Here is a 15,491-nt window from a genome sequence, read left to right as displayed (position 1 = left end):
GATTCTAATAGTACCCACAACTTTATGGATGTTGAACTGGTGAGAGGAGACTAAACTTGTCTGTGGATCCTACTGACAAACTCAAGGTGATTGTAGCTAATAGTGGGTGTTTATTGACACACGAACATTGTAGAGGGGTATCCTGGAGTGCTCAGGGTCATCAATTTACCACTGACTTTATGATCCTACCTTTGAGAGGTTGTGACCTTGTTTTAGGCATCCAACGGTATTTTTCATTGGGATCAATTGTCTAGAACTTTGCATCTCTGACCATGCATTTCCTCAATCAGGGCAACCCTTGCATCTTACATGGGATCCAAGCCGGATCCATCCACATTCTTTCAGCTTCTCAGTCACCTAAGTATTTCTCTCTAAATGCCTAAGGTCCCTGTACCTTGCTTATGGCTACCAATGAGCAGACAACTTTGACACTGCCTACCAATGTTCCTAATGGGGAGTTGCAACTACTCTTGGAAGATTATGCTGATATTTTCTAAGTACTTCAAGGTTTTCCGCCCCGTAGGCTGTAGGATCACGGAGTCCATTTAAAAGATGAAACCAAAGTGGCAAAAATCCGGCCCTATCATTATCCAACTATGTAGAAGACTGAGATAGAGAAACTAATCCAAAACATGCTTCAGGCTGGCATTATCCAAGACAATAATAGCTCTTTTGCCTCTCCCATTATAATGGTTTAGAAGAAAGATGGGAGCCGGAGGCTATGTGTCGATTACAGGCAGCTCAATGAGCTAACTGTCAAAGACAAGTTCCCTATTCCAGTGATAGAGGAACTGCTTGATGAGCTTGGTCAAGCTCACTTTTTCTCCAAGCTAGATTTAAGATCAGGGTATCATCAAATCAGTATGTGGGAGCCATATATTCACAAGACAAATTTTCGAACTCATGAAGGACACTATGAATTCTTAGTCATGTCTTTTGGGTTGACTAATGCTCCCTCAATCTTTCGGGCCCTGATGAATGCAATTTTCAAGCCATTGGTCAGGAAGTCAATGCTAGTATTTTTTATGACATATTGCTTTATTCTATCACATGGTCAAATCGAGTACCTTAGACATGTCATCACTAAAGGGTCTGTGGCAATGGATACTTCTCAGGTTGATTGTGTTCTCAAGTGGCCCACTCCAACTTGAGCCAAAGAATTGAGGAGTTTGTTGGGTCTCTTTGGCTATTACCTTTGGTTTATTCAACATTATGACACTGTTGCCAAACCCTTAACTGAGTTGTTGAAGAAGCATGTGACCTGGGAGTGGACTGATCTGGCTAGTGAAGCCTTTTAGAAGCTTAAGCAGGCCATTTGTCAAGCACCAGTTTTGGCTTTGTTTGATTTCTTAGCTGAGTTTTGCATTGATGCTGATGCCTTTGCTCATGGTGTGGGAGTTGTATTGCACCAAAAAGGGAGGCCCTTAGCCTTTTTCAACAAGGCCCTAGGACTTAAACATCAAGTCCTTTCCAGTTATGACAAAGAAATGGCAGTCCCCTTGGCAGTGTAGAAGTGGCACCCATACTTGCTTGGGAGGCGTTTTCAGATCCGGACTGACCACCAAAGTCTCAAGTTTTTGAATGAGCAATAGGCCATTACCTTTTACTAGCAAAGGTGGGTAGCTAAGATGTTGGGGTATGATTTTGTGGTCACATACAGGAAAGGAGCACTGAATGTAGTGGCAGATGCTCTTTCAAGAAGGCCTCTAGAATAGGCAACTCAGTTGTTACAACTCACTGGTAGCACAGTCATTTCTGACCTTCGGAGCAGGGCACAAGACTCTTGGCTAATGGATCCTAAGCTTCAAAAGATCTACTCAGATATCCAGCAACAGGCCTCTTTGCATCCCAAGTACTCATGGGATGACAAGGTTCTCAAAAGAAAAGGGAAGTTGGTGATTGGGGCTCTTGGTGACCTGAGGAAGGAATTGTTCCATTATTTTCGTACTGGTGCAGTAAGGGGCCACTCAGAAGTGCATGCTATAAGGCACAGGTTGGCTACCCTAGTGTATTAGAAAGACTTATCTAAAGATGTCAAGTAGCGGGTAAGGGAATGTGACACATGTCGAAGGTGTAATTATGACTATTCTGCCTCTCCTGGTTTACTCTAGCCATTGCCCCTTTCCCAACAAGCATGGACAGTAATGAGCACGGATTTCATCGAGGGTCTTCCCAGCTCAAGAGGTAAGGACACCATTTTGGTTATCATTGATAGATTGACCAAATATGGTCATTTTGCTGCCCCATCACATCCTTTTACAGCCATGTCAATAGACTAGGAGTATTTGAATGGCATCTACAGACTACATGGAGCCCCAGAAACCATTGTTTCAAATCGAGACAATTTTGTCAACCAATTTTGGCAAGAGTTATTCAAAAGGCTTGGGACTAAGCTACACCTCTCTACAGCTTATCATCCAAAGTATGATGGTCAGACAGAGGTCATCAACCGTTGTTTGGTGGGATACTTGATGTGTACGTGTGGTGAAAGCCTAAGGGATTGGGCCTTGTGGTTGCCCTTGGTTGAATGGTGGTACAACACCACTTTCCATTGAGCCATCCAGACTACCCCTTATGTGGCCCTATATGGCCAAAGTCCACCCCACCACTTGCCTTATATAGTTGGTTTGTCAACTGTGGATAAGGTTAATAGAAGCTTACAGCAAAGTGAGGTTGCAAGGAAGCTTCTTCAATTTCACTTAAGGAGAGCACAAGATCGAATGAAGCAGTGTGCAGACAAGAAGAGGAGTGATAGGTCCTTCCAAGAGGGAGACTATGTCTACTTGAAGCTCCAATCTTACAGGCAGGCTACAGTCAGAAAGATCCTGAATCAGAAGTTGGCTTCCAATGTTTTTGGATCTTTGTGCCTTATCATTTGAAGCTTCCACCAGGGTCTCGCATCCATCCTACATTCAATGTTTCACAGTTGAAGAAACACATTGGGAAGGTTCCTTGCCAGAAACATCTTCCTTTCGTAGGCACTGATAGAGCCTTAGCCAAAGAACCAGTTCGAATCATTGATAGAAGGATGGTTAGAAAAGAGAACCAAACCAGCACCGAAGTCTTGGTCAAGTGGACCGATACCTTTCCTAAGAACTTCAAATGGGAATTGTGGTCGGAATTTCAGCAGAGGTTTCCCACTTTTAATCCTTGAGGACAAGGATCTTTCGAGGGAGGGAGTAATTGATATGGAAGCTTTTGTAATTTTGATACTGTTTGAAATTCTGTTATGACTATTGTCTTACTGTTTAATACGCTGCATTTAGGGGGGATTTAAATTTAATAATACATTTCAATTTAAAAGTCCCCATGGATTGCTCGAGACATCAGCAAATTTTTATAAGTAATATTTAAAATTTTCCAAAGCATAAGATTCTGGAAAAGAAATTGCCGACAATGGTCCAATATATTGCTCAACTCCAATTCGTCATTTTTTATTTCTACATTTCTGTTTTGTTACAAGGTACACAAGACAACATATACCATGCTGTAAAAATGCAAATTTTAAACAAAAGAGAAAAAAGAAAGCCTATGGATGGATACTAAATATTTCTCAGAAAGCTAAAAATACATAAAAAGGTTGCTCTCTCTATACAACATCTTCAATTCCTCTATTGGATGGCCAAATGCTTACCACTTGAAGATTCAGTAACCAGAAATGATTCTGTTATTTTACACTCACTCATTATACGAATGGGTTTGATTAACTCATCCAAATCTTCAGATTGTAAATCTGTCGAATCATCGTCACCAAAGCTTGTTTCGTCACAATTCGCTTGATGAAGTCCCCCCACTTCATCATCGCTAACACCAAGGCTAATGTAATCAGAGAATTTCCCATCAAAGCAAATGTTGTCTTCCTCTAGTACCTCCTGTTGTCTTTCCGACACCATTCTTTTCGGTTTTGAAATGTCGATACCAAAATAACGCCCACGAGCAGTATTATGCTCCATTGACCTTTTACTTTTCTTTGCCTTACTTCGGTTTTTGGGGTGGTGAAGCTTGCATGTAGATCCTAGGGGGCAGGACCCTGTTGCTTCAAAATTCGGACAGACATAGCTGTGCTTCTTCCGACACTGAGAGCAGAGATACATTCCGTTTCACTTATTCAATGTTGTGGTTTGTGTGTGCATTAGAGAAGAGGGGTAGCTAAGAGAATATCAAAAATGATGGATGATCATCAGTTTATCGGACTTCCTCCTAAGAAGAGGCACTGGGAGGGGGCGAAGAATATAGATAAGGTTTTCCTTTGGTCAAACGACTATAGTTAGGTCTAGAAAGAAAACGTTAAACGGTCTAGACTTGTTAGAATTTATAATAATCATCATTAAAACTGCCTATTCAAGTCATTTTGAAGAAATTTCAAGTGAATCCATATAAACGAATATACATAGAGACACATACACCATGAGACTATTCTAGTAATGTTGTCATTTCGTGGGAAACATTCATGCGAATCAAAATAAAATAAATATCAGTGCAACAGTAGAAAATCAGGTTACAAAGGTTTCCACATATTGAGATGGCATATCAGAGACTACAAGTTGTGAAATACTCTTCTTTTTCTTTCAAAAGTTTAGAACAAAATGTTACCTTAATTTTACAAAACTCAGATTTGACCTTTCTAATATTAATTAATTATTAAGACCAGTATGAGCCAACCAAACAAATTGAATATAAAGATATATCTCCATAACATGATATGAAACAGGATGTGGCATAAAATGCAAAATAATTACTAAAATAACATTTCCAAGATGATAAGGCACTACCTCATTACCGTCAGCACAATAGCCCCTAAGAAATCCTTCGCAAGTGGAGGCATTTGGATTCACATGCACGTGTCTATAAGGACAATTTTCGTTTGTGCACAAACCTGCCAGTAATTCTGTCAGAATCTGCATATCTAAAATTAGAAAAAGAAAAGCATAATTGAGAAAGGAAACACCTTGCAGGAAATATGAACAATCAGGCATTCGTTCTGGAATGACCTGTAACATATTCAATCAAAGGTCAGATGTTAACCAAGGAGTCAACCTCCAGCAGAATGTCAAATTGACCAGACAAGTGATGGACCTTATGAGTCAATTTGCAGTTGGGATTTGAACATAGACCCTTGAGAAATTTTGTGCATACAGATATTTTGGAGGGATCGTGAATATAGGGACACTTTCCATCATCTTTGTTGCATTTCCCAAACCTTGTGAAAAATTGACAGTACTTGCGCTTTTTAACCAACCGTAACCTTGCAGTGTGCAAACTCCAACGAACTTTCTCACTTGCCAAAACACGAGTACGCTTCTTTGGATCTCTAACAAGCTGGTTGCCATTGCCAATTCGGACATACCTGCAGATGTCAGAGCTCATTTAAATTTTATATATTGTACGTAATTCCATCAAGTTTATGTTTTATATGGTAATGTTAACATACTCATCATTCCCGATGACTAGTCTCCTTGGGACATAAGACTTTTTGGTACTGTTTTCTGATTGCTGACTAGCAGAGCATGACGACGCATCATCTAAACAGAAATAAGGTAGAGTTAAGAGAGCAGCACAAAAACTTATCAAAAGGGAAAAAAGACATCCGCTTCAGTGCAGACAGTAGGTGCTGATCAGAAACTGAAAGAAGCAAGTTATTTAGTACAGATGTTTTTTGTTACTGTAACCAATTTTCTTTAAAAAAAACGCAAAATGTCACAGGCCTCATGAGAACTTCAATCTCTAGTAGGTTTGCATCGGCACACAATGTTGGGAGTTTTTAAAAGAAAAAGAAAACAAAAAGGACCTTAAATCCACTATGAGATAAATTAAGAGAAACCTGATATCCTCTGAAGGGAACGCCTAGAAGAATCCATTTTGTAGCGCACTGAACCAATGCGGAATATTCGTTCACCTAAAGTATCAAATATTTACATGAAACATACCATTGAAGCATTCTTTTCAAAATCGTGCATCATGCACATTAGATAAAGTGCCATTAATTCGCTAAGTATTGTTAATTTGCCTACCTCGCCGAACTTCTGTACCATGAACCTTGTGGCAAGAGAGACCTTTTTTGCCTGTCCTAGAAACAGTGCTTTGTTCTCTTTTCTTTCTTTCAGCTTCAGCAACTGCTAGAGTAGCTTCCTATTAAACATTAACATAAAATTTTACAAACAAAAAAAGCCATTTTAATTCAGAAGTCAATCACTTCAGTTTTGAAGTGTATACGAAAGATGTAAGAACTCGGTCCACCAGTACATGATGCACCTTACCTCATTAGCTTTCCTTGAATGCCTTTCAATAGATTTTGACCATTTCAAACTAGAACCACCAACACTTAACACCTTTGATTTGTGAATTGAAAATCCATTAATTGACCGAGTATAAACAGTATTTCTCTTTCTCAATAGCAGCATTTTCCTTCTGCAAAAGAAATGTATTCTTTTATTTTCTTGGACAACAGGATAAAAACAAGAAGCTACTAAAAGCCTAAAACAAGAGTTATACCCAATTGTAGATAAAGAACTACTGTAGGAAGAAACTGAGTTCAACTTAAAGCTTCTCTTGTGTGCCATTCTTTTCCAGGGAAACAGTTGCGGGCGGACCTTCGGGTAACATAGTGAACTCCCATCATTATTTGATAACCTTGCACTATGTGGAGTCCAGACCAGAGAGAATTTGGAAGGTTTATGGGTCTTTGCTACAACTGCAAAAGGACTAGTCATTTAAGCCATCCACTAACTAATGGTCAAGCCAAAACAAGTAATGGAACTTACTGCAAACAATTTCCAGAATCATCCATTTGACCAAGTTATAACTTTAATACGTAGAGGTTGATGGACACAATAAACATTTAGAGTGGCCCAAAATAAATAACTAGCAACGATAACCACAATGCAATACAAATTACTTAAAAAGATAGCTTATAAAAGATAGAAGTTTGTATTGAGACTCAACAAGCTGGCAGAGGCAATATAAGTCCTTGACTATTGACAAGTTCACACCATTTTTGTCACCCAGGACTTGGAAGGGAAGCAGATGGGGAACTAAAATATAAAGTTTGATAACGACAAATATAGGCAACAAGAATTGGCAAAAGGATAGTTAATTAGGTGAAAGAAAATATTATTCAAATTTAGTATATAAATCTGTTTAGGCAGTCTTCAGATAGCCATCTCTCACGATTGTTAGTGCAAAAAGTTCCCACACAAGTATATTTGTCCAAATCGATACTAGCATCAGTCTGGTATGACTCCATAGCATTGGAAAAGTGAAAAACAACCTAGAATTGCAAGTGATACAGAAAATAAGCATAAACATTACAGCCAACAGATACGAAGAGGAGAATAATGATGAAAGAAGACATGTTTTAATGCTTCGCAGATAAAATTAAGCAAAATAAGTCATAAAAGGCCAAGCAATGTCTAAAAGCCAAAAGTTCAATGTAGTATTTTGCCAGGTGTGAATGCTCTGATAACAGAATGCTCATAAATGCATACCTTTATTGGATCTTCTCTTACCAAAAGTTCTACTGGAAATAACCTTAGCAGCTATTTCTCTCACTGAGTTGGAGATGTCATCAGACGAGGTAACCGCCTGCTTCATATGACTCTCAAGGGCAGTCCTAATTAGCTGGTTTTTTCTTTTCTTGTAATAGCCATCAGAGGAAGCAGAAAGGGATTGGTTCTTATCAACATCAAAAATAGAGGTATGATCAGAATCTGAAGTTGCAACCAATTGATTTGATTTAGGCTTTACATATGTCACCCTCTTTTCATTTGAAGGAATCAAGCCACTTTCATTTTGCTCATTCAAGACTTCCAAATTGTTAGCTGAACCATTTCTGTTTAGTGTTTCTAAAGCCTTCTGTCCATCCTCTGGGGATTTGAGCTCATCATTTATTTCCATAGAACTTGGATGATTTGTTGTAGTTTCATTGAAATCACTAGCAGAAGGCTCTGCTAAAGGGGAATATGTACACTCTCCTGATGAATTAGAAATATGCTTTGGTACTTTGGTGACACTCGATAACGGGGGTGTTGTGGGCCTCTCAAAAGTGGTATTTGCACCTGCTGTTCTCAAGTCAACAGCATCAGCTCTATTGTTTGGTCCTGTACCCTTCTTCACTTCATCCACTATCCCAGACTTAAGCCGGTAAACTGATGAACTCGAAGAATGAGAACCCTGGGGAGGAGCAGGGACTGGTGTAGGTTTTCTAACAAGACTGTTACCTTTACGAATGTAAGTCGGCATCTGCTTTTGCATAGGATTGGCACTTAAGGAAGGTTTGTTTCCTGATAAAGGATGGGCAGAAGAATTATCAGTTCGGCGCCATGTCCGGGGCTTTGTGATTTTGGTAGAAGATGTAGCATTCTTGGAAGCAGAAGAAACAAATGAAGAACGAGTAGGATAACTCTTGGGACCAACATGACTAAGCAGTGGTTTCCTCCCCTGTGTTTCTCCACTAAGGAAATTGAGGGAAATAGTACTTTCAGAATCATACGATGGCAACAAACCTGCCTTCCCAGCACTTGATTGATTGGTTTGAATTACATCTTTTGACTTCAAAATAGTTTTGCTATGCTGTGGATCTGACACATGGGCAGATGAGTTGCAAGAACCTTCAATTACAGGCTTATCATATGAAAGTTTTTCAGTCTTCTCTTCTGAATTAAAAAGATGTCCTTTGCAAGTTGATGTGCTTAAAACTAGGTTACTGAGAGAACCGACATCACAAAGTATATCAGGTGCAGGCATAGCTTCATCATTGGAGTTGGTTGCAGAAACTTCATTAGCATCAACACCAGAAATCAAAGAGTTTGAGGTGGAAGGTAAATCATCCTTCAGAGGAAGATGATTGTCATCATCTGCATCTATGCCAGCAAACCTTTTATCCAAGCCGAAAGACACATGTTCTGGAATAATTCTGCATTGAGTTAGTTCACTAGAAATGATATTTTGCTCTTCTGAAGTATCAACAAGCACTTTCCCCCTGTCATCACCTTCAATATCCATAGCATCACTTTGATGGTTACTTATAGCAGAAACTGGTGTTCCATTTGAAAACTGCTCACCTCCCAACTCTAATGGATGAAGGCATGGGGAACTTGGAGCAACTGACTCAGCAAAAGCTGAAGGATCAATCTTTGGGGGATTGCCCCTGCAGGCATCACTAAAAGATCCAACATCCTCAGAAGGTCCAGCCACTGAACTGTTTACATGCAATAAATCAATCCCCTCTGCATGAAGATCGTCTATACTAGATACTTTAACTTCTGGTTCCAATTGCAGTAGATCATCAGTAAAGTTAGAAGGTATTTGTGCAGCAGATTTAAAGATATCAGAAACTACAACACTCTGGCTGATTACAGGTGATGTCAAACTAGAACTGGAGGTAGAGATTTTTCTCTTTTTCTTCTCAGGAGACTTTCCATCTGCACTACCACCAATCTCTGGAAAGGTATTATTTGAACTGCTTCCCTGCAAAACACTATCTTTATCTCTAGAATGCTCTAAACCAACATCAAGCAACCCAATAGCACCAACCATAGGTTCAGCAGGATTCAAATCTATTTCAGATGCACATATGGTACTTTCCACACAATTTGCAGAGGTAAGCACATCTGCAGATCCTACAGAAATGCTTGCAAGTGCTGAGCTTGACAAATCTAGTTCACTAACGCCCACTTTTCGTTTATGGATGTTAGCTGCATATTTATCTCTGCATTCTACTGATTCCACAGCATTTGGGATTCCTTTGCCAGAAAACCCGAGAGATAGCACTAAATCATAGCCTATCTCATGGTTCCTCTCCCCTGTATTAACATAAACAATATCAGGAGTGCTGGTTGTACTTTTGTCATGGTTGGAGCAATCTCCATAAACAGAACCACCGCTAACATAAGTTTCCTCCATACATGGCAGAAGGGGCATTTTATCACTTCCTACTGAACAATTAGCTTCAGGTAATCCCCCTTTAGCACGATCATCAACTACTGGACTGGAAGGAGTTGTACAAACATGCCTGCTACCAGAATTGGCATCGCCAATGTCACAAACAATATTTTTCTCCAGAGAGCTAGATGAACCACAGTCAAAACCTGTGGAGATAGGCATTGCAACAGAAGAACTACCTATATCTACAATACCACCATGAGCTTTGATGTCCTCTGATCTTGACAAACCATAATTAATGTTATTTTCATTATGGTAAAACCGTGTGTTTAGATCCTCAACACCAAAACTGCCAGATGTAATAGTCTCATTTGGTTTTTCAGTATGATCCTCCTTGATATTTGAAATGATATGCAGGCCAGGGACAGAATTACCAGCATTAGTAGAACCATGATCAACATTGCTCTCTCCCTGACTTGAAGAATTCAAAGCAACAGTTGAGCTGTTTTTCTTTCTCGTAATCTTAGGAGAAACAGAACTACCAGGATCAACATCAGTGGAAACCTTCTTTGAGCCTGTGCCTTTTGACGCTTCATTCACTTTGTCATCTTCAAGAATCAGAGCTGATTCTTCAGGAGAACACTCTAAATCAAAACCCTGCACTGAATCCCCAGAGGCAGAAGCAACTTTCATTTTAAGAGGTAAAACACGTTTTTCAGCCACAGGGGTAGCAGATGCACGTCGAATAGAGATATCTGTCTTAACAAGTTGATCACCCTTCTTTGCTAATTCAGAATTTCCCAGATTCAACGGAGAACTAACAACCTTTTTCACCACTTTCCTCACAATTATTTTCTTCTTGTTAGCCTTGAGGGAGGATGATTTACCAACAGTAGCAGTGGTTTTATCTGAAACAGTGCTCTTCACAGTCCCTCCCACTTTATTCTCTCCAACCAAAATGTTGACACTGTTAGAACTAGTTTCCACACCACCATCTCCCTTACTACCAATACAAGGAGTAGTACCTTTCCCCTCTAATGGTCTCAGTTTCTTGTCAGAACTGGGAGCATCTTCAGTTACAGTAACCTTAGGAGACTTTTTGACCTTTCCCTTTCTAAGGAAAACCTTGGTTCCTTTTGAGCAAGGCTTTCTAATGCCATCCTGAGCTTTACCAGTATCAGAAGATTTGATTTTTCCCTCAGACTGCTTAGAGTCCACAGGCCCAGAACCACTCTTTACAGCAGAAGTGGAACCACCTAATTTTGCAGTACTCTCACTGCCCTTATTAGGTTGAGCACTCGAACTAACCATATCAAATGCTGTAAGTTTCCTAATTTTGGTGTTCCTAGGCATCAAATTCGAATCAAAATTTGAAGCAGGACTAGAAGTCACAATTGCCTTTGCCACCAAAGAATTTGATTTGAAAGACACATCAAGCTCTACAGGGGTACCTTCTCTCTTTTTTTCATCCATCCCATGATCCGACTGTAAGACCGAATCTTTTCCTCTAAAAGTACCAGTTTTCCCCTCATTATGATAACCCAAGTAATGTGGTCTCTCATCTTCCCTGCTCCTATGACTCAGCTTCACCTTCTGAATCCTAAGTAAAGCACTCTTCTTCTGTATTTGCTTCCATGGAGTGCGATTAAATTCATGGTTACCCTCTCTACCACTTCCCTTATCACTAAACCTCTCTGCTTCTGGATCACAATAATCATTTTTTCTCGAAAAAACTCTCATCTCATCTCTTTCATTTATCTCATCATTTCCACTTTCAATCAACGGCTCACGCAAACGCGATCCCCATCTAATATTTTCAGTAGCCTCATGATCAAATCTTGAATTATTCGAATTGGATTCAAATCCAATTGAAACAATCCCAAAATCCCTAGAAGATCTATCAGAAATCCACCGATCATTGTGAACCCTACCCTCTCTTTCTCTCTGATTCAGCTCTAGATCTCTAAACCTAGAAGTTCCCTCTAAATCATGCATAAACCTATCAATAACAGGAGAGGCGGGTCTCCGATCAAACTGATGATAAAGGGCCTCCCGATCCAAATTGGAAACGGGATGGGGCCTCGGTACCCGATTTTCAGGCCAGTAATCAGGGCGGGTATCGAATTCCGGTAGACGCCGTTGAGGGACATCGTGGAATAGGTGGGAAACATGGGTAGGCTTAGGGTTAGAATTGAAATTGGAACTGGAAGAGTATTGAGGATGATGAGGGTTGTAAGGCGGATGATTAGAATACTGCTGTCGCGGAAGAGGAGGGGGTGGGGCAGGAAGAGGTTGGTAAGTTTGCTGTTGATTTTGTTGGGGTAGAGGAGGAGGAGGAGGCGGCCGAATTTGTGGAGGAAGGTGGTGGCGGGAAGGGTGGAGGTTGGTAGGACTCTGTTGATAGGGAGGTAGAGGCTGAGGGGGAGGGCAATGAGGGTGAAGAGGAGGAGTTGGAGAGAAAGGGACGTACCTGGGGTGGTTGGCGTGGTGGTGGTGGTGGTGGATGTAGGAGGGAGGATCCATTGTCGGCTGGATTGGACTTTAGCCTTCTGATATTTCTGACTTGGCTATTAAGTATTCACTACTATTTTCTGTGGCACCACACTTTTTATAATTACAAAATATTATTTGATTTATAATATAAAATATACTCCTTTCTTTGAATATACTCAAACATAATAAAATTTATATTAAAAAATTATATTTATATTATTTATTAAGTCTTTTAATTGAATCCCAACACAATTAAAATATTACCGAAAACTCATTTTATTTTTCAAATAAGTTATATAATTATGTAAGATTTGAGCCATATTTTCATTTACTATTTGAACTAAAGAATTTTTTTATTTTATATGAAATTTTAATAAATATATTTCTTATATATTTCTCTATCTATATTATTTATTAAACATTTTATTGAGTTGGTATTATCCATCAACTGAATCTCAACTTAATTAGAGAATTACCATAAATTCATTTTATTTTTCAAGTTTTAAAAATATAAAAAGACAAAAACACCAACATAATCATATAACTTACTTGGAAAATAAAATGACATTTTGATAATTCCTTAATTGAGTTGAGATTTAATTGATGGGTGACTCCAATTCAATAAAAGCCTTAATAAATAGTATAGATTATTGAGGCATAATGACTTATTTGGCTCTTCAATTTTATAAAAAAAGTCATTTTACCCCTCCATTTAATTTTTCATCTTTTTAGCCGTTGAACTTGCGTTTTTTGTCAAATCATCCCAAAATAAATGAAAAAGTCAATATTTTTTAACTTTACTGATATTACATACACGTGGGTTGTCACATGGATGACTAGTCTGCATTTAATTAAAATTTTAAATTTTAAAAGTAAAAAATATATATAAATTATTTTTAAAATAAAAATCTTTAAAATTATAAAATTTAATTAAATGTTGACATGTCATCTACATGGCAATCCACATATATGCCGTGTTTGTAAAGTTGACAAACTTTAACTTTTTTGTCCATTTTCAAGTGATTTGACAAAAAATTACAAGTTTAAGGGTTAAAAGAGATTGAAAAAATCAAATAGATGGCTAAAATGATTTTTTTGATAAAATTAGAGGGTCAAAAAAGTCATTACGCCAATCATTAATTAGTTACAAACCATATATTTCATTATTTATTGTATCTTATTTTTAAACACATATTAATGTTCTAGATACGTAATTTCTACACACATGCACATATTTAATATATATATATATAACTGTTTGAATAATGATAAGTAGATAACAATTTTTTACAAATCAGAAGATAATTAAACTCCAAGACAACTTCTCTTCAAAAAAAAAAAATCTATACGATACATTTAAACTTCCATTCAAAATTTATTATCCTATTAGAAGTTTGACTTGATGGAATTATATATATTTAATTTAATTATTATATACTACAAACATTGTTATTTATTGATATTTATTATATTTATTCAAATAAAAATAATAAAATTTAAATTTTTAAATGTATAAAAAAATTCATATATGTATAATTACATCAAATCAAATTTTTATATAATATAGTAAATTAAATTTATTTATAATTTTGACATGTATTAAAATAACACGAGGGGGAAATTGAATGTTGAGACTAAATTATATGTTTTCTAATCAATACAATTGATCCAATTATGGATAGCAAATAAAATCCAGTTGAATTATTTATTGAAGCAGGGATTATGTTATATTGATAGATGCAGATTAATTTTATTATCTTTTTGTGATTTGATTATTTCATTATTTAAAGTCCAACACCAAATCACCTTTTATGGTTTTTGTATTTGGAGTAAGGTAGTCACTATTGTATCACTAAGTTTTATTTTTTTATCGATATTAATATATTTCGGTGCACCGTTTTGGACTTATTAATATTTTTTAAATATAAATAATACAGTTGTATTTTATATAAATAAGATTCTCATATTATATAAAAAATAAAATTTATTGGGAACTATTTTAATTGCTGAAATTATTTTTAATTATTATTAAATTTAGTATATTAAAATAAATTAAAAAATATTTTGAACTCATTGAAAAATTGTTTTGGACTATGAAGTAAATTATGTAGATGGATTTTTAGCCTAATATTTTGGCACTTACTTTTTAAATCCCAGCACAATTCTTTCTATATATATATTTGGTTGTGTCGTTTCTTACCTTTGCCATAGCTTCCGTGTTCTTCTCTTATATTTTGTTTTTCTTCCTCTTATATCTCGGCGGGTAGGATTGTTCATGCATGGTCATTTTTCATCATGGTTTAAATGAAGCATGGTGATCAATGAGAGCCACCTCCGATCCATAGTTGTCGTTGTCTCCAGATCTGAGAAAGAATTGTATGAAACTGTGATTCAACATCATCTCTATTTTTTTCTAATAGGAGGATGACAAATCGAATTTCAACATAGTATTACAATTTCATACAATCCTCTACTTAGGCAAGAAAAAACACACGCACAAACAAAACAGTTTTATCTTAGTACCACTAGGTACCTTAAATTCCTACAAAACGGGCAAAATTGGCCGGAACAAAGCGAAACAACCAGTACCGAACGAAATTTGAAGCAAAAAAAAATATCTGGATGAGTGTCCCGATTTCTTACTAGAATGGAATATTCTAGTCAGTAAGGGCAATACCGGTACAGAATTAACTTCTATGGTTTGGAGTATTAACTTATTCATAGCAAAAAGAAAAACTAGGTTGCTATTCGTTGTTCCAAATTTTTTTTAAAATTTTATTCTCAATCTGTAAATTGTGTTATGCGTATTCGTTTTTTCCTTTGTAAAAGGTCATACACATGTGCTACCACAAAGTAAATATTTAGATTTTCATTTGTTATAAAAAATAGACAAGTTAATTTCAAGCCATAAATATGATATATGAATATACCAGTGTAATGAAAAAAATCTACAAATTGTGCATATTCAAAATCTTGAGTTAATATAAAAAATGTTTTTCGAATGTATCCATATATTAGATTTGACCAAAACATCAGAAATCATACCTTGTGGATCAATGCAAACATTTTGTTAATGATAAAGATTATTGAAAATTATTATTAAACATTTAATTCAAATA

General features: G+C 37.0%; 1 protein-coding gene across 1 annotated transcript; it reads right to left on the bottom strand.

The window, feature by feature from the left end:
- Positions 1 to 3,407: 3,407 nt before the first annotated feature.
- Positions 3,408 to 12,482, bottom strand: LOC107943758 (uncharacterized protein At1g21580). The gene is made up of 10 exons (XM_016877550.2): positions 7,485 to 12,482; positions 6,493 to 6,691; positions 6,258 to 6,408; positions 6,012 to 6,129; positions 5,822 to 5,896; positions 5,432 to 5,522; positions 5,077 to 5,347; positions 4,949 to 4,991; positions 4,773 to 4,876; positions 3,408 to 4,076 (listed from the first exon to the last, which is right to left on the bottom strand). Exons 1-10 carry the CDS (start codon positions 12,400 to 12,402, stop codon positions 3,612 to 3,614), a joined length of 6,435 nt encoding a protein of 2,144 aa, XP_016733039.2. The 5' UTR covers positions 12,403 to 12,482; the 3' UTR covers positions 3,408 to 3,611.
- Between the last annotated feature and the right edge of the window lie 3,009 nt (positions 12,483 to 15,491).

This window comes from Gossypium hirsutum, chromosome D05 (genome assembly GCF_007990345.1).
Source record: "Gossypium hirsutum isolate 1008001.06 chromosome D05, Gossypium_hirsutum_v2.1, whole genome shotgun sequence".
Taxonomy (NCBI): domain Eukaryota; kingdom Viridiplantae; phylum Streptophyta; class Magnoliopsida; order Malvales; family Malvaceae; genus Gossypium; species Gossypium hirsutum.
The sequence above is the reverse complement of the archived record's forward strand: the minus strand, read 5'-3'. Positions and strand labels throughout refer to the sequence as shown.

What these genes read in the sequence shown, in the direction of transcription:
- LOC107943758 (XM_016877550.2), bottom strand. Translation starts at nt 12,402, where the DNA reads ATGGATCCTCCCTCCTACATCCACCACCACCACCACCACGCCAACCAC. An exon ending in AGTTCTTTATCTACAATTGG is followed by an intron (nt 6,409 to 6,492) that starts GTATAACTCTTG and finishes TTTCTTTTGCAG; the next exon opens with AAGGAAAATGCTGCTATTGA. An exon ending in TGGTACAGAAGTTCGGCGAG is followed by an intron (nt 5,897 to 6,011) that starts GTAGGCAAATTA and finishes TTGATACTTTAG; the next exon opens with GTGAACGAATATTCCGCATT.